Source organism: Oreochromis aureus, linkage group 3, assembly GCF_013358895.1.
Source record: "Oreochromis aureus strain Israel breed Guangdong linkage group 3, ZZ_aureus, whole genome shotgun sequence".
In the NCBI taxonomy this organism is placed as follows: domain Eukaryota; kingdom Metazoa; phylum Chordata; class Actinopteri; order Cichliformes; family Cichlidae; genus Oreochromis; species Oreochromis aureus.
Window position 1 is genome coordinate 42,450,972 of NC_052944.1, and position 18,934 is coordinate 42,469,905.

An 18,934-nucleotide genomic window follows, 5' to 3' on the forward strand; every position below is an offset into this window, starting at 1 on the left:
CCTGTATCATACTGACTGATGCGAAACACTGACTTTTTTCTTACAGCTTCTAACAGCAGTGCTTACTTAATTTCCTGTTCCCAAGTAAACGAAGCAGCTTGTATGAAGATAAAATACATGGTTGCACAACATCATAGATTGCGTGTCAGTGCAACCCAAAACATTTGATATCTTGAGCAAATTACTATCTTGTTAGCATCTTATCATTTCTCTGATGTAGTTTAGAAATAAATGTGGTATGTTGTGAAGTCCTGATCAGTTTGAGTTCTTAATCTGCAAACAACAGCTTTACGTTTTGCTAGAAATCACAAAATCACTGGCAGGGATGGAGCTTTCTAGGCAGTGGAAACTGTCCAGTGTCTTTATGTTGTACAGATTTCTTTGGCTTATCATAAAAAATAATAAAATCAAGATTGTAAATTTGAACTAGCTCCATTGTTGATTATCTAAATGAGACTTTTATGAATATTTAGTATTGCAAATATGCAGAGAATGTCTAACAGCTATGCAAACCACACAAAATAGTCTCAATCCAAGTAATTGTTTTTTGTCTGTTTGATCTAAGTTTTTAGGTTACGTACATACAGACAGGAGACAGGAGGGTGTGAGAGGAAATGACACACACCCTAAGGCAGATTCAAATCCATATCCTGCAGTGAGAACTCAAACCTTTAGTATATGGGTCACCTGTTTAACCAGGTTAACTATATCAACACTGTGAACTCAGTCTGACAATGAGTTAGTGAGAGTTAGTGACAGTAAGACAAACCCGCTCCCTCCTCCAACTATGACGGCCTAAAGAGAGGCTTTGTGCACGCTTCTCTGGAGTTCACAAACAGTTTTAAAGCGAGCAAAACTGGCAGCTTGTTCCTACTTTAATAACTGGGAAATTTCAGAAGTCCAAAACAACTCCCAAACCACCAGAAAACAGAAGTACCTATGTTTATGTCCATTGTAATTTGTTCCATCTTCCAAGCTGGTGAGAGGTTGTTGTTGTTACTTATGAATTTGATTGGTGAGATTCCTGCATGAAATCATTTGATCAGATATTTTTAATTTCATATTTTTATGGTATACTATTGGCTGCTGTCCTCACTGACAGACAGTGTTGGGGAGTAACGGAATACATGTATCGCCGTTACATATTTAAAATAGAAAATATGAGTAACTGTATTCCGTTAGAGTTACCGTTTAAAAGGGTGGTATTCAGAATACAGTTACTTTGTTAAAATGAATGGATTACATGGCGGTATTTTCCTGTTTCATATGTTAGGCTGTCCCCTCTCTATTTTTGGTAATTCCACGCCGGTGGAAACCCAAACAAAACATGCATTAAGAGGCTCTAATGCCTGTGTCTCATTCTCGTGGCTCATGTCACCTCTACTTGCGGTCGGCATAATGACGTGAAGGAATATTTTTTAAAGTTATTATTCAAAAAGTTATTTAATATGAAGGCAACAGGCAGAGTGTTACAGGCATAGCCCTAAAGAATGTAGGATAATGGGCAGTGTAGTCCGTGCTGCAGGGAGAATGGACTGCCATACACGTTATGTGTCTGTAAGTGTGAGGGAGGGAGAAAAAGAGTCGAAAAGTATGAGTTGTCACCAACCAGAAATGGGAGATGGAAGCATGTAGCTCAGGAGGTAGAGCAGGTCACCTACTGATTGGAAGGTTGGTGGTTCGATCCCTGGCTTCTCCAGTCTGCATGTCAAGTATCCTTGGGCAAGATACTAACCCCAACTTGCTCTTGGATGCATCCATCGGAGTATGAATGTGTGTGAATGTACTTAGAAAGCACTGAGTATAGATAAAGTGCTTGTGAGAATAGGTGTGATTGGGTGAATGTGGCATGTTGTATAGAGCGCTTTGAGTACTCTGTGAGAGTAGAAAAGTGCTATATAAGAATCAGTCCATTTTTTTTTTTTTTTTTTTTTTTTTTTTTTTTATACCATGTAAATATAATAATAACCACTGCAGCCATCTAGTTGGTATTGGCATGGTAAATAACCTTCAGTAAGAGTAATAAATCACACATAGTACATTCATGCAGTTGTAAAAAGCATGATAATATATTAAGTAATCCAAAGTATTCAGAATACATTACTCTCATTGAGTAACGTAAAGGAATACATTACAAAATACATTTGGGGGCATGTATTCTGTAATCTGTAGTGGAATACATTTTAAAAGTAACCTTCCCAACACTGCTGACATGATATGCGTTTTCCTTGTCAGACATTACAAACAGGTTCTTATTCAAGAAATCCTCTAAATCCATTTTACACTTGGCACCATTTGGCCAACTGTGCCATTAATTTTAAGTATTTACTATTAAATAATTTCAAAATGCGACAGCAAAAGAATATGTTGATTTATACATAAATATATTAATATTTTTCCTTACGCCTAATGGATGTTTTTTGAATTTCACTGTTCATTTTACTGTTCACAACACGAACATTGTATTAATTATAAAATGGTTACATGGCTACAAAACAAAGAAAAAATCTGTTTCATGTGCTCCTCTCAGAGCTTGAACCACCTGTCATCAGTATTTCAAAGTCAGATTTGGTCTGAAATTCTTTTCATCCACATTTACGGCATCAGAGAAGCTTCACAGTACTGATCTACAAAAAGGCAGATTCATAATGTTAGATATATGATGTTTTGTACACACATACGTTTCATTATCACATCATCATCATCTTTAGCGTGTGATAAATGCATCTAAAAAAATTTGAAGGAAGTGATAAAAAGGAAACAAGTCATTGAGTAACATCAGTTTTCTGATGATCTGACAGACACAGACAGAGTGAAGTGTCAGACGCTGTTCTTCTGAAGTTTAACAACTTTTCTGCATCAGGATTAAAGTCAGAATGAAAATCCTTCATTTTCTATTCTTCTGCTTGTTGTCAGGTGAGAACTGATGATCTTAATGTTGATCTATAAAAAAAAAGATATAAGTCCACTTTATGAAACATTTTATACAATACACATATTTTCATCTTGTGATTATTTTTTGTTTTTTAATTTTATGAAATTTTTTCATGTGACAGATGCAGGTGTGCAAGTCGAGGCAAAACATAATATCTGGTCTGCAGCTGAAGGAGGAAATGCGTCGTTTCTCTGCTACTTAACTTTATCTGGAAGCACAAAGTTTTTCTGTAAGGAAAAATGTGAGCGAGCAGAAGATATCCTCATTAAAACAGATGGAAGCACAGCTCAGAGTGGGAGATACAGCATTAAATATAAAGATGGATCTCCAGGAAGCGGAATTGTGTCTGCGACCTTCACACATATGATCAAGTCTGACTCAGGAATGTACAGGTGTGCTTTAGGAAGACCTTCTGTTCCAGATTCATACTATGACTTTGAGGTCAGAGTTTCAAATGGTGAGTTTTTACTAAAATTCCCTGAAATAAAAAATGTGAAGAACCCCACTAACTCGTATTTAGCAATACAGACCATATTTATATCAAACAGTTTAATTAATTAATAAATGTAACTTTAATGTGATATACTATGTAGGTGTACAGTTTACACACCATGTAAAAACTGTAGTTGAATTGAAATTCTAGCACCTCAGTGTAAAGCCTACAACAATATAAAATTATTTATGGACTCAAATTTAGGTTCTGCTAAAACCAACTCAGTTTTACACCAAATCCAACTCCCACAGTCTAAAGCCAAATCTGTCTCATGTTCACATATTTAACTGATTTTGAGTATCAGTGTGATGGGTTATATCATGATTTTAATAGCAAAATTCTATTAATGTATTATCAATAAGTAACAGAAGCCATTTTTGCTGTGTTTGAGAAACCTTAAAAAAGATGATGATCTTCCAAAAGTCTCATCATGCTAAAAACAAGTTAGTCACCTTTTATTATAAGTTTTGATACCAGGCTCATCTAGCTGCGAGTCCTGAAAAATGCTTCACAAAATAAGCCAAATGAAAGAAGAAAATAACTTCAAGGGTTCGTATCTTTGCCCTTCAAGTTCATAGTTTGAAGGCAACATTTTGCATGGCTTCATTATATATTGTACAACAAAAAGTGTTGATTCTGAGAGGATCAAGTAAGTATGTGTTTTTTCTGATCTAATATGAAAAGATAACTGTATTTATTTGAACCAGGAAATATAATTATGATATAACAGCTTACAGTTTCAGTTCTTACTCCAATCCAACTGAATGTTCTTCTATTTCACAGATCTGGGTAAAAGGGTTGGTTTTTATCGCACACAAACTGAGGGAGAAAACATCACATTGGGATGTTCCAATACTGTGTATGGACAGAGGAAGTTCTTTTGCAAGAATCAGTGTAAGAATGAAGGCGAGATCCTCATTGACACAACTAATGATAAATCTGTGAGTGGCAGATACAGCATTGAATACAGACCAGTATCCACATTTGGACTGTATGGGACCATCACACAGCTGACCAAGTCAGACACAGGAGAGTACAGCTGTGGTTATGGAAACCCTCTGTCTCCAGATTCATACGGCAGTGTAAATGTTCTTGTCATTGATGGTAAGTTTCTTTTCAAAATAGTAAAAACATTATTATCATTATTATTATTATTAAGATCACAACTCAAACAGGAACCAAAAACAAAAATAAAGTAAACAAATTATAACTATAAGTATAAGAATAAATAAAATCACAGTGAGATTAATGTTACTGCCCGAGATCAGCTGATACACTGGCTGAGACATCACTATACCTTCCTAGAACTTTCTAAATTGAAATAGAGGGTTTGACATTTAAAAAAAGGCTGGATGATCAATCTCAGAGTATTATTTTCTTTTTGTGCTGGTAAATTTAATCATCTGTTCACCATCTGCAAAACCGTATTTCTTATGATGCTTTAATTAAAAAAAAAACAAAACACGAAGATATTGTCATACGTAATAAGTTTCACAGCCATGTTTTTTTTAATCACTGCACATATTATATACTCCCAAAAAAAAAAAAAGCAAAAGTGTGTGTTTTAAAAGTGTGTTCTCCTCTTTAAATACATTTATTTTTTGGAGTTTCAAGAGGACATTGGAAAAAAAAATGAAGATGAGCTTTTCTGAGATCTCGCAAAAGTTCATCTTGATATTTTTTTCTCCAATGTCCCTTGCGGGGCTCCGTAATTTTTTGAATTATGATGGCAGAGCTAAAATTGATTTCATCTAACATTTTCCCACAAGGAGAAGTTTCTACTCTTGCACAGCTGCACTGTAACTGCAGGCAAGTGTAAACATTTTTAGTGTTTTTTTATATTTTAATGTGTAAAAGGTTATTAACTTATCCTTTAGCCAGTTTGATGAGATGAGACTGAACCTGACTGGCAAGATTATGTTATGAACAAAATTCATTTTCTTTTGTGTTTGATAAATGTTTGTATTTACCTGTCTGACAGTATTATTATTATGGTGTATTAGTGTGTATCAGTATTGATTTTTTATTAATTGTTTTATGTATATTATTCACAGCTTCAAACACAACTGCCTCCCCACTACAAACAACAACACAGAGTGAAAGTGTCACTCCAGGAGTCTCTACACATTGTCCTGACTCCTCCTGGCTTCTGGTTGTGCGTGCGTCCTTGGATGGTGTTTTGCTGATGGCTGTTTTCCTCATGCTCTTCTACATTAGTAAGACAAGGAGGAACTTTGGACTGAACACCAGAGAAAATGACACAAAGATGGAGGTGAGTTTGTGTCACTTGTGTCACTCATCTGTTGAACTTCTTATGATATTTTGAATGTTGTATCATTTTTTTCCTGTCTCTGAAAAAAAAAACACTTTGAAGTTTAAAAATAAGAAGCACAATCTCCATGAAACGGTAATGTTGCATGAGGTTGTTGAAAATCTGTTGTGCTTCTCATGTTTTATGCTGTTTGCTTAATTTGTTTGTTTTATTTTCAGTTATTTGCTGCACATGAGAACTTGGATCCAACCTCAGAACATAAAGAGCCCAAACGCAGCAGGACCAAACCTACTCTGCATTATTAAAGACCAAAATCTAAAAAGTAAAAAAATCTGATTCAAAATTTGGTCGATCTACTCTGTGAGGTTATCTTCTCTTTCATATCTGTTTAGTTTTGATGTTTTTGAGCATATTTCTGAGATTTGATGATCACCTCCTATACAATCTGCTTCACCATGTTTTATTTTTGTTCTGTTGTTCTACATCTGTATCAGTATAATTAATAAGGAGACTTTGGAGGAAGTTCATAGCTTGGCCACCTAATCTAGTAATCAAGCAAGAACAGAAATGCTGTTTTGCTCTTCTTCTCATCTGAGTCACTGTTTGAGTTGGACTGTTGATCAATAAAGTGTCTTTGCTTACGGTTGAGCACTTTCATTTTTACACATGAAGCTTTAATGTGTTCAGCAAAACGGTGCTACGGTGTAGTCATATTTGCTTATCATTATTTGTTATTATAGAAATTAACTTTACATTTGTTCATGTATACATGTCATGGATTTAGAAATTCAAATATTTTGTCAGAAACAGTTTTACTGCTGTGAAATTGGAGATACAAACAAAGATTTAAGGAGAAATGAAAGTCTTGATGCATGCTCAATCATACAGGTAGGAAAATCAATTCTATTCATCTGGACGTAGCAATTGCAGCTGTTCCCCAACTCTCTGTGAATGGTACTCATGGTCATTGATCAATTGCCTTCAATCAGTGGTTGTTGATTAATGATCTTAAAAAATTGCATATTAATGATCAAGAAACTGACCTTACAGGGCGTTGTTCGCCAGTGGTGCTAGTAGCTGTTTCAGTCATTATGCAAATATGCTGTTTTCAAAATTGGGGAAACCTGCAGTCATCCCGAGACTCTGACACTTCAACACCTTCTTGAACATGATACAGGACAGAGTTTTGGACTACCACAGAGAACCTTCACTGAAGTGATGAAGGTGTCAGGTTTGGTGGTGAACGTCCACTCCAGTGTGATGTTGTGGTTCTCCTCTGCCTGATAGGAGGTCTGTGTCACATTGACTACAAATGATCCTGTTGAGGAGACAGAGAGGGAAAGAGAGGAGCAGACACACTGAGAACTGGAACAAATCTGTTGTTGAGCTTTATTTGGAGTTCATAAAGTGAAGCTGTAAACTAACCAGAGACACATGAGGTGAGGATGATGAGCAACAGGATCCTGCAGATCATCTTCTCCCTGTGAGAGGAGACAGAGGTGAAGAGTCATCAACACATGAGGTCAAAGGTCAGCCATGAAGGAAAATCTACAGTCTGACCTCAGAGTTCATTGAGGCTGCTTGTGTCCTGTGTCATATCATCAATAAATACTACTGTCCCAGTGGTACTGGAAGCCATGCACACCCAGGCCACCACACTGCCTCCGCCGTGTTTTACAGATGATGTGGTTGCTTTGGATCATGAGCCGATCCACGCTTTCTCCATACTTTTTCTTGCCATCATTCTGGTAGAGGTTGATCTTCCTTTCATCTGTCCAAAAGATGTTTTTCCAGAACTGTGTTGGTTTTGGAGAAAAACAGTTTTTTGTTTGTTTGTTTGTTTTTTTAGCATAGTCCGATCTATCCTTTCTAAGCTAGAGGCCTATGAGTGGCTTGCACCTTGCAGTGAACCCTCAGTATTTACATTCATGCCATCTTCTTTTTATGGTAGACGTGAATATTGACATGCCCTTCTCCTGGAGAGTATTATTCACTTGGTTATGTCTGTGAAGGTTCTCAGTCATCCAGGTCATCGTAGACTAAGGAGCTTGGAAAGAAAAGCGTCTGGACACCTTGGCTCATGTGATTAGGTAGAGGATCATCAGGGGGTCCTTTGTCCCCCTTTGGGGGGGAAACTCCCACTAGGTTTAAATCTGGGACTCTCCACCACTGATCTTTAGAACTGAAGAAGCTTCTCAGATGAGAGGTGAAACGTCTTCAAGCAACTCAAGAAGTCCAGACGCTTTTCTTTCCAAGCTCCTTAGTGTTTATATAACACATTTCTCCAGATCAACACAGACAAAAATAATTATTACCAGTGTTTAAATAAATTAAGTATTGTATATTGACTATTGAGAGCTTGCTAAAGCTCTGCCTGTATAACTCAGTTTTTCTGTTATCTAAACCTGAATATTGCTTCCTGTCTTGGTTCCTGTGAGGCAGTTTTCTTCTCAGTGAGTTTCTTCTTGGTTATACGAAATTAACTTGTCAGTATTAATTCAGAATTAGAACCTATACTTCACGTAATTCTATGCATCTATCTATGCTTCAGTTTTCAGGCCCCTTTTCTATGGGACCAGCTTCCAGTTTGGATTTGGGAAACAGGAACTATCTCTACTTTTAAGATTAGGCTTAAAACTTCCCTTTTTGTTAATTATATACTTAGGGCTGGATCAGGTAACCCTTAATCCTCCCTTAGCTATGCTGCAATAGGTATAGGCTTCTGGGGGACTCCCATGATGTCCCATGAGTATTTCTTCTTCAGTCACCTTTATGTCTTAAAGACATAAAGACCTGGATGGCCGCTAACTTTTTGCTTCTTAATTCAGATAAAACTGAGGTTATTGTACTCGGCCCTGAAAATCTTAGAAATATGGTATCTAACCAGATTCTTACTCTGGATGGCATTACCTTGGCCTCCAGTAACACTGTGAGGAACATTGGAGTCATTTTTGACCAAGACATGTCCTTCAATGCACATATTAAACAAATATGTAAGACTGCTTTCTTCCATTTGCGCAACATCTCTAAAATTAGAAATATCCTGTCTCAGAGTGATGCTGAAAAACTAGTTCATGCATTTATTACTTCCAGGCTGGACTACTGTAATTCATTATTATCAGGATGTCCTAAAACCTCACTGAAAAGCCTTCAGCTGATCCAAAATGCTGCAGCAAGAGTCCTGACAGGGACTAGAAAGAGAGAGCATATTTCTCCTGTTTTGGCTTCCCTTCATTGGCTTCCTGTTAAATCCAGAATTGAATTCAAAATCCTGCTCCTCACATACAAGGTCTTCAATAATCAGGCCCCATCTTATCTTAAGGACCTTGTAGTACCATATCACCCTATTAGAGAACGTCGCTCTCGCTCTGCAGGCCTACTTGCTGTTCCTAGAGTATTTAAAAGTAGAATGGGAGGGAGAGCCTTCAGTTTTCAGGCCCCTCTTCTGTGGAACCAGCTTCCAGTTTGGATTCGGGAGACAGACACTATCTCTACTTTCAAGATTAGGCTTAAAACTTTCCTTTTTGCTAAAGCATATAGTTAGGGCTGGATCAGGTGACCCTGAATCCTCCCTTAGTTATTCTGCAATAGGTGTAGGCAGCTGGCTAACTCCCATGATGCACTGAGTATTTCTTCTCCAGTCACCTTTCTCACTCATGTTTTCTTAGACCTCTCTGCATTTTATTTATTTGAGTTATTATTATCTCTGTCTCTCTTCCACAGCATGTCTTTATCCTGTCTTTCTTTCCTCACCCCAACCGGTCGCAGCAGATGGCCCCGCCCCTCCCTGAGCCTGGTTCTGCCGGAGGTTTCTTCCTGTTAAAAGGGAGTTTTTCCTTCCCACTCTCGCCAAAGTGCTTGCTCATAGGGGGTCATATGATTGTTGGGTTTTTCTCTGTATGTATTATTGTAGGGTCTACCTTACAATATAAAGTGCCTTGAGGTGACTGTTGTTGTGATTTGGCGCTATATAAATAAAATTGAATTTAATTTAATTGAAATGCAGTCTGCATAGTTCACTTGGAAATAGTTAATTTTACATGAGCACATTGTAAACAAAAGTTCAGATAACTCATGGAGTAAATTTGCACCTTGAAAATAAACAAAAAACTGTGATGTTTTATAGTATTAATGAGAAATTGGAAAATTCTTGCATTCCTCAAACAGACAGTGGAACTAATATTACAAATCTGACAACCTACTTTTGTGTTCATTAAAACTCAGAAGGTTCTTCAAAATAACATGCTATGGCATCATATTACCAATTAGATACAGATTAATCCAGAAAACAAAAACCTGAAATTCTATGTAAAATGTATTTAATTTTTTCAGAATTGTTTTTTCACTTTGAGAATGAAATTCCTGTACTACAAGCTACTAACCAGATAACACTCATGCATCACTCACACCTTTAAGTAAGAAACATTTCAGGTTATTTTTTCCTGTATCATACTGACTGACGCGAAACACTGACTTTTTTCTTACAGCTTCTAACAGCAGTGCTTACTTAATTTCCTGTTCCCAAGTAAACGCAGCTTGTATGAAGATAAAATACGTGGTTGCACAACATTATAGATTGCGTGTCAGTGCAACCCAAAACATTTGGTATCTTGAGCAAATTACTATCTTGTTAGCATCTTATCATTTCTCTGATGTAGTTTAGAAATAAATTGGCTGCTGCCCTCACTGACAGACATGATATGCGTTTTCCTTGTCAGACATTACAAACAGGTTCTTATTCAAGAAATCCTCTAAATCCATTTTACACTTGGCACCATTTGGCCAACTGTGCCATTAATTTTAAGTATTTACTATTAAATAATTTCAAAATGCGACAGCAAAAGAATATGTTGATTTATACATAAATATATTAATATTTTTCCTTACGCCTAATGGATGTTTTTTGAATTTCACTGTTCATTTTACTGTTCACAACACGAACATTGTATTAATTATAAAATGGTTACATGGCTACAAAACAAAGAAAAATTCTGTTTCATGTGTTCCTGTCAGAGCTTGAACCACCTGTCATCAGTATTTCAAAGTCAGATTTGGTCTGAAATTCTTTTCATCCACATTTACGGCATCAGAGAAGCTTCACAGTACTGATCTACAAAAAGGCAGATTCATAATGTTAGATATATGATGTTTTGTACACACATACGTTTCATTATCACATCATCATCATCTTTAGCGTGTGATGAATGCATCTAAAAAATTTGAAGGAAGTGATAAAAAGGAAACAAGTCATCGAGTAACATCAGTTTTCTGATGATCTGACAGACACAGACGGAGTGAAGTGTCAGACGCTGTTCTTCTGAAGTGTAACAACTTTTCTGCATCAGGATCAAAATCAGAATGAAAATCCTTCATTTTCTCTTCTTCTGCTTCTTGTCAGGTGAGAACTGATGATCATAATGTTGCTCTTTAATAAAAAAAAAAGGAAGTCATCTTTATGAATCATTTCATAAAATACACATATTTTCATACATTATTTTATGTTGTGAATATCTATCTTTTTTGTGTTTTTAATTTTGTTATCATTTCTTTTCATCTGACAGACGCAGCTGCGCTCGTCAAGGCAAAACACAATATTTTGTCTGCAGCTGAAGGATTAAATGGCACGCTTAACTGCAACTTATATTTGTCTGGAAGCACAAAGTTCTTCTGTAAGGAAAAATGTGAGCGAGCAGAAGATATCCTCATTAAAACAGATGGAAGCACAGCTCAGAGTGGGAGATACAGCATTAAATATGAAGACGGATCTCCAGGAAGAGGAATTGTGTCTGTGACCTTCACACACATGATCAAGTCTGACTCAGGACTGTACAGGTGTGCTTTAGGAAGACCTTCTGCTCCAGATTCATACTATGACTTTGCAGTCAGAGTTTCAAATGGTGAGTTTGTACTAAAATTCCCTGAAATAAAACTATGAAGAGCGCTCACTACCTCTAATTTAGCATTATAGACCATGTTTAGATCAAGCTGTAGTTAATTAATAAATGTAACTTTAATGTTATACACCATGTAGGTGTACATTTTATACAGCATGTAAAAACTGTAGTTTCATAAGTTGATGATAACTTTGTTTATCTGAACCAGGACATATAATTATGATATAACAGCTTACACTTTCAGTTCAGGCTCATTAATGTTCTTCTTTTTCACAGATCTCGGTAAAAGGGTTGGTTTTTATCGCACAGAACCTGAGGGAGAAAACATGACACTGGGATGTTCCAATATTGGGTATAGACAGAGGAAGTTCTTTTGTAAGAATCAGTGTAAGAATGAAAGGGAGATCCTCATTGACACAACTAATGATAAAGCTGTGAGTGGCAGATACAGCACTGAATACAGACCACAATCCACATTTGGACTGTATGTGACCATCACACAGCTGACCAAGTCAGACACAGGACGGTACAGCTGTGGTTATGGAAACCCTCTGTCTCCAGATTCATACTACAGTCTAAATGTTCTTGTCATTGATGGTAAGTTTCTTTTCAAAATAGTAAAAACATTATTATTATTAAGATCACAACTCAAACAGGAACCAAAATCAAAAATAAAGTAAACAAATTATAACTATAAGTATAAGAATAAATAAAATCACAGTGAGATTAATGTTACTGCCCGAGATCAGCTGATACACTGGCTGAGACATCACTATACCTTCCTAGAACTTTCTAAATTGAAATAGATGGTTTGACATTTAAAAAAAGGCTGGATGATCAATCTCAGAGTATTATTTTCTTTTTGTGCTGGTAAATTTAATCATCTGTTCACCATCTGCAAAACCGTATTTCTTATGAGGCTTTATCTTTAAAAAACTTACCCCCCACCCCCCCCACCCCCCCAAAAAAAGAAAAGAAAAAAACCAAGTTAAAGTGTGTGTTTTAAAAGTGTGTTCTCCTCTTTGAATACATTTATTTTTCAATTATGATGGCACAGCTAAAATGGATTTCATCTACCATTTTCCCACAAGATACACAGACTCACTGTAACTGCAGGCAGGTGTAAACAATTTTAGTGTGCTTTATATTTTATGTTATGAACAAAGTTATGCATTTTGTGTTTGATAAATGTTTGTATTTACCTGTATGACAGTATTATTATTATGGTGTATTAGTGTGTATCAGTATTGATTTAATATTAATTGTTTTATGTTTATTATTCACAGCTTCAAACACAACTGCATCCCCACTGCAAACAACAACACAAATGGCTTCAAACCCACCTGCTTTCACTCTACAGAAAACAGCAACACAGAGTGAAAGTGTCACTGCAGGAGTCTCTACACATTGTCCTGACTCCTCCTGGCTTCTGGTTGTGCGTGCGTCCTTGGATGGTGTTTTGCTGATGGCTGTTTTCCTCATGCTCTTCTACATTAGTAAGACAAGGAGGAACTTTGGACTGAACACCAGAGAAAATGACACAAAGATGGAGGTGAGTTTGTGTCACTTGTTTTCTGTCTGTTGTTGCAGGTTTCAGTGAGTGTTGTTGATTCATGCTGTCAGTGTGACTTTCTCAGTGAAATTTAGTGAAAAGAGGTGATGTTACCTGATTTTTCCACAGTATCATAATTTCATGATGTCATATCTAAAAGTGTGAAAGCACCTTTAGTCTTGTTTCCTGACACTGCAGTACATGTAAGCTGCTCTGATGCAAACCTGTTGAACTTCTTATGATATTTTGAATGTTGCATCATTTTTTTCCTGTCTCTGAAAAAAAACCCACTTTGTGCTTCTTATTTTTAAACTTCAGTCTCCATGAAACGGTAATGTTGCATAAGGTTGTTGAAAATCTGTTGTGCTTCTCATGTTTTATGCTGTTTGTTTTATTTGTTTGTTTTATTTTCAGTTATCTGCTGCACATGACAACTTGGATCCAACCTCAGAACATAAAGAGCCCAAACGCAGCAGGACCAAACCGACTCTGCATTATTAAAGACCAAAATCTAAAAGGTAAAAAAATCTGATTCAAAATTTGGTTGATCTACTCTGTGAGGTTATCTTCTCTTTCATATCTGTTTAGTTTTGATGTTTTTGAGCATGTTTCTGAGATTTGATGATCACCTCCTATACAATCTGCTTCACCATGTTTTATTGTTGTTCTTTATTGCTGGGCATTATTCGAATGCATATCCGTATCAGAATAATTAACAATGAGACTCTGGAGGAAGTTCATATTTTGGCCACCTAATCAAGCAACAGCCATGTGCTGCCCCCCTTTAAAATGTAACTTTAAGAGGTTATGACCATTTGGTTTTGCTTTATGTATTTTTGTCTATTGTATCATTTAGAAATTTATGTGCTTACGTATGCAGTGTATTTGAAACTACTGGCCTTTGTTACAAGGTACAAAAAAATAAACATCTTTTAAAAATGCAAAATAATGCAATGTTTCCTTAAATGAATTAGACACATACAGAGTGCTCTACAATAATAATCTTTGTCACTATTCAGGACTTCCCATCCCTGTCTGTCTACACTGCCTCTAAACAAGCCTAAAAAAATAATAACGATAAATTTAAAAAAGTCTAATGAGTCTACAATGGAAGAAATAATTTCTCTTTTGCTTATCATTTGAAAACATGGCGCCACCATGTGACAAAAATAGAACATTTCTTCACCTGTGAACATTTTAAAATGTGAAATATGTTCAGAGTAAATTAAAGTGTGGGGTTTTCTTTATGGTTGCTTCTATTACAGTGGTTGTAGCTGATTAAATGTTTGTGTTGGTTTGTAGTTGTTCAGCCATCAGTGAGGTGTGAGCTGCAGAGGTGGTTCTCCTCTGCCTGATAGGAGGTCTGTGTCACATTGACTACAAATGATCCTGTTGAGGAGACAGAGAGGGAAAGAGAGGAGCAGACACACTGAGAACTGGAACAAATCTGTTGTTGAGCTTTATTTGGAGTTCATAAAGTGAAGCTGTAAACTAACCAGAGACACATGAGGTGAGGATGATGAGCAGCAGGATCCTGCAGATCATCTTCTCCCTGTGAGAGGAGACAGAGGTGAAGAGTCATCAACACATGAGGTCAAAGGTCAGTCAGTGCAGAAAGAAGAAGGAAAATCTGACTTCATTCACGGGTTACTGGATTTGAGCACACAGCATATCTCTAAACATCTCAGAGTTCATTGAGGCTCCTGTGTCACATCATCAATAAATACTACTGTCCCAGTGGTACTGGCAACCATGCACACCCAGGCCACCACACTGCCTCCGTTGTGTTTTACAGATGATGTGGTTGCTTTTGATCATAAGCTGTTCCACCCCTTTTCCATACTTTTTTCTTGCAATTTTTTTTTAGCAAAATCCAATCTGTCTTTTCTAATCTTGAGGCCTATGAGTGGCTTGCACCTTGCAGTGAACCCTCAGTATTTACATTCATGCCATCTTCTTTTTATGGTAGATGTGGATATCGATATGCCTGCCTTCTGGAAAGTGTTGTTCACTTGGTTAGCTGCTGTGAAGGGGTTTCTCTTCCCCATGGAAATGATTCTGTGATCATCCACCACTGTTGTCTTCTGTGGACGTCCAGGTCTTTTTGTCGTTAACTAGTGCTGTCTTTCTTTCTCAGGATGTACCAAACTGTAGATTTTGCTACTCTTATTATTGCAGCAATTTCTTCGATGGGTTTCTTTTGTTTTTAGAACTTAAGGATGGCTTTTTTCCCTGCATTGAGAGCTCCATGTTGTCTTTTCACAGGAAAACCTGCTAAATGCCAGCACCACACCACAAATCAACTCCAAGCCTTTTATCTGCTTAACCCTTTAAAACCGGTCGGAGCGGGCACGCTCCGTTTTGCATAACTATTATTATTTAAACCCCTGTAGAACCGGAACCACGTGAACGCATTTTTTTTTTTTTTTTTTTTTTCATATGAAACCGGAGGAGTTGTACTTGCATCTTATGCCATCAGCCTGTCCTAGGTCACGGTTTCCTTCCACATATAGCTTTGCAAAAATTGCATAAAATGCACTTGCAGCAACAAAAACATAATATTCCAGAAACACGCTTTGCCGATCCGATCAGCTGTTCATAACACTTCCTACGTTGGAATAGACGTCAGCGCGAACTATCGCATGTCCGCCATTACCTGCCTGAAACCGGACCTGACGTAATTTCCGCGGGAAATGTAGTTTTTTACCTTCAGGGCCTTAAGCCTATACTGGTGTCTTTAAAAGTCATGTTTGACTTCATGATTTTCTGTATCGTTTCTGGGATGCTTAGAACTCAAATTGCACTGCTGGAAATAGTTTATTTTGATGCACATGCTGTTTTCTTTTTTTTGAAAATTTGCATTACAATATTTATTTTCGTTTTTTCTGCAGTATATAAAAATTGGTGTATCTCAAGAATAAAACTATGAAAACACTCCAAATAAATTTCCTGTGGTTGGCGACTATTTTGTGCAGCTTTTTTGAAGCTGGAAGAACAAACAACAGCCTGAATATTTCTAATGAAGGATTAGCTTCAGCTCACTGTTCGACATGTCTGTTAAGACTCATAACTCACACAATGTACAGACTGTTTAATCATAAGTCCCAGTCACACCCGGCTTTACAAATAAACACTACGCACAAAATAAGTACATTTTTTTAAGAGAAATAGGAATACACACTGCTGTTGTCTGCTCTTCTTTCAGTTGGTAGCTTTTTATCCTCTTTAACACGTCGTCTCTGGCAGATGACTGTGTTTGGCTTCAGTTTTATAGCATAATAACATAATATGTACACAGGACTCATTCACGTCTTTGTTTCTTCATGGTTCATTTTTTCTTTCACTTTTATTTTGAGGTAAACGCCCAACACTCTGATGAACTTTTAGACACACCAGAGAAACCGGTTCTGATCAGCTGACAAAATTGTCCACAGTTTTATTTGAGTGTCAGAGTCTCATCAGTTATTTTGTTGTAAAGGTCTGAGTTTCTCTGCTAAGGCTGCTGACCCCGTGATCTCAGACAAAATAAAAAATAAAAAATAAATAAACTTGTAAGAGTTGCTTGCTTTGACGGTCCCTTGTCTCATGTCAATGTATGTAGTTTTGCTTCCTTGTTGTCTTGTTATGTCTAATTAATCCCAGCTGTGTTCTCCTCCTGTCTCCCACTCCCTGATTTCTCCAGTGTGCATATAAACCCTGTGTTTTCCTTGTTCTATGTCCTGCTGTACCCTCACTATGCTGTTGTGTTTGTTTTCTTGTTTAATTTAGTTTAGTTTAGTTTAGTTAAGTTCTTAGCGTCCACGTTCAGGTTTTGGTTTGCTTTTGTGGAGTTTATTTTTTATGAAAATTTGGTCCAGCGTTAAAGCTGCTTTTTGAGTTTATTCCTCTGAGTGTTATGTTTTTGGGTCCTACACCCTGCCTGCAACACAGCACTGACCATGAAAGTTTTTTTGGTTTTTAATACATAGGATAAAGAGTGTGGAGAGAGACATAGGTTCATTTATTCTGGCACCTGGACACCAAATGAGTAATGACCCTGTTTCCATACCCAGCTAAAGTGCTAACAGAATGAAGGATAAATGTTTATATTTAGATTAACTTTGTTATAACAAAATAATATGATTGACTAATGGAATATTTCTAATGTAGAATTTACAGAACTCTTTTTTGCAAAGAAGTATGAGTGACAAGTTTTTTTTCACATATAATTTTCACAGGAAGTATAAGTAGTGATGACAGTGGGAGTGCTTGTGTACATGTATGTGAGGGGAGAAAGCAGAGTTTACACATTTACCTGCAAATAAATTGAGTGAATTAAAATGAAAGGTCCCTCAAGAGGAGTTGTAGAATAATAATTAACTAAGATGACAACTGAGCAAAAGTGGAAACAGCAAAGTAAAAACATTGATTTTGATCTTATGAGATCAAAATCTGTCATGGTCAAAAGGCAGGCTGGACTCAGTAAAGCAGGTTTAGAGAGTTTATTTACAGTGCACACAGATATAAAGTATTTACAGACTTTACAAGTAGGGGATAATTCACTGCCTCTATTTACAAAGAGCCTTCAGGGAAGTCGATCCATTAGTAAATCCAGATTCTCCTCCATGGCTTTCTCTCACACACAAACACTCTTGTTGCAGAACATCTAGGCTTCTGCATAGAGGAGATGACAGATTAGCAGACTTTGGAGAAACCATGGGAGACACACTTCCTGTCTTTTTCTAATGTTAAGCACCTGCCTTTAATATTATTTACTGTACCTAAGGAATAAAAAAGGACATAAACTTCATTTACACATTTATGCAAAGGCAATCTATGGAAACATACTAGTTCATCCTTGATAGAGAAATCAGTTTCTCTGAAACATTTGTGTAAATGAACATTGTTTGGAAGATGAATGAAATGAGTTTTTTAGGTAATACAGCAGTCCCACACTGATAAATGAAACCTTGGTTACTTATGAAAGTGCCAGATATTATCCTGGAAAATGTCTAATGAAATCAAGACCACTATATAAATGAAAATTATGTTAAAAGTGCTCCTCCGAAATCTGTGTTCACTGATAAACAACAGCAAACAATGTAAAACCTATTATTAAATTAGTAACAAAACAGTGTAGAAGGCAAGTAGAGGCTTTACACACCACCAGCAGGCCTTATGCTTCTAGATGTGTGACTTCACAGCCCTCTGAGCCATCGTCTGCCTGTTTTCAGCAGAGAAAAGTCACAGAGTCAATGCAGCCTGATCCAAAACCGTATTATAAATGTTTCAGTTTCACACAGAGAGGTACTGTTTAAAGTTAACGACAGCAAATATTTATTGTTAATCTAACTCACTGGTCATTTGAAGTATTTCCCAGAATCTGTCGGTCTTTTCATTATAAACACCTGAGTAGCCTCACAGAACTTATCTTACCAGCCACACCTGTTTCAGCAGCTCTCCTCTAGATCTGTGCAGGTGGAATATAGCTGGATTTAGTATAGTAGCCTGGACAGTGTTCGAAAGACTGGATGTTAGAGGTTTTTTTTAATTGCTAAAACACTAAACTCCAGTTTTTTTAAACCAAATTCTCAGTGGCTTTAACTTAGTTTTTGATTCAAGCACTCTTTTGGCCAAACTTTTAAACACTGTTCAGGTACTTCGACACACTTTGCCAAACTCATATAATCTTTTTTCAAAACCTTAAACACATTCGCAGTCACTAAACATGGTGTGTAGCATGGTTTGTTTGTATATCTGTTAGCCCAAATTATTTTAACATTTTTATAAATCTTTTAAAGATCAGATT

At 36.7% G+C, this 18,934-nt stretch overlaps 2 protein-coding genes and 1 long non-coding RNA gene across 5 annotated transcripts in view; 1 reads left to right on the plus strand and 2 right to left on the minus strand.

The window, feature by feature from the left end:
• The first annotated feature begins 2,814 nt into the window (after positions 1-2,814).
• LOC120433752 (polymeric immunoglobulin receptor-like) lies at positions 2,815-6,005 on the plus strand. Its single transcript, XM_039600582.1, has 5 exons — positions 2,815-2,916; positions 3,057-3,392; positions 4,212-4,532; positions 5,483-5,700; positions 5,919-6,005. Exons 1-5 carry the CDS (start codon positions 2,877-2,879, stop codon positions 6,003-6,005), a joined length of 1,002 nt encoding a protein of 333 aa, XP_039456516.1. The 5' UTR covers positions 2,815-2,876.
• A 920-nt stretch (positions 6,006-6,925) lies between these two features.
• LOC120439372 lies at positions 6,926-16,436 on the minus strand. Its single transcript, XR_005612597.1, has 3 exons — positions 16,328-16,436; positions 7,126-7,181; positions 6,926-7,018 (listed from the first exon to the last, which is right to left on the minus strand). It is a non-coding gene; the product is annotated as an uncharacterized LOC120439372 (long non-coding RNA).
• Positions 16,437-17,582: 1,146 nt separating this feature from the next.
• The window catches only part of LOC120439368, a 36,076-nt gene continuing 34,724 nt past the window's right edge, over positions 17,583-18,934 (minus strand). For 2 of the 3 annotated variants that reach the window (XM_039610294.1, XM_039610296.1), the window contains 2 exons: positions 18,290-18,349; positions 17,583-17,799 (listed from right to left, as the gene is read on the minus strand). In XM_039610294.1, coding sequence (XP_039466228.1) covers positions 18,302-18,349 — 48 coding nt within the window. In that variant the 3' untranslated portion in view covers positions 17,583-17,799; positions 18,290-18,301. Of the gene's footprint in view, positions 17,800-18,289; positions 18,350-18,482; positions 18,596-18,934 lie in introns of all 3 variants that reach the window. The other variant, XR_005612596.1, reaches the window with a different exon arrangement.

What these genes read in the sequence shown, in the direction of transcription:
- LOC120433752 (XM_039600582.1), top strand. Translation starts at nt 2,877, where the DNA reads ATGAAAATCCTTCATTTTCTATTCTTCTGCTTGTTGTCAG. An exon ending in TGAGGTCAGAGTTTCAAATG is followed by an intron (nt 3,393 to 4,211) that starts GTGAGTTTTTAC and finishes TCTATTTCACAG; the next exon opens with ATCTGGGTAAAAGGGTTGGT. An exon ending in AAAATGACACAAAGATGGAG is followed by an intron (nt 5,701 to 5,918) that starts GTGAGTTTGTGT and finishes TTTTATTTTCAG; the next exon opens with TTATTTGCTGCACATGAGAA.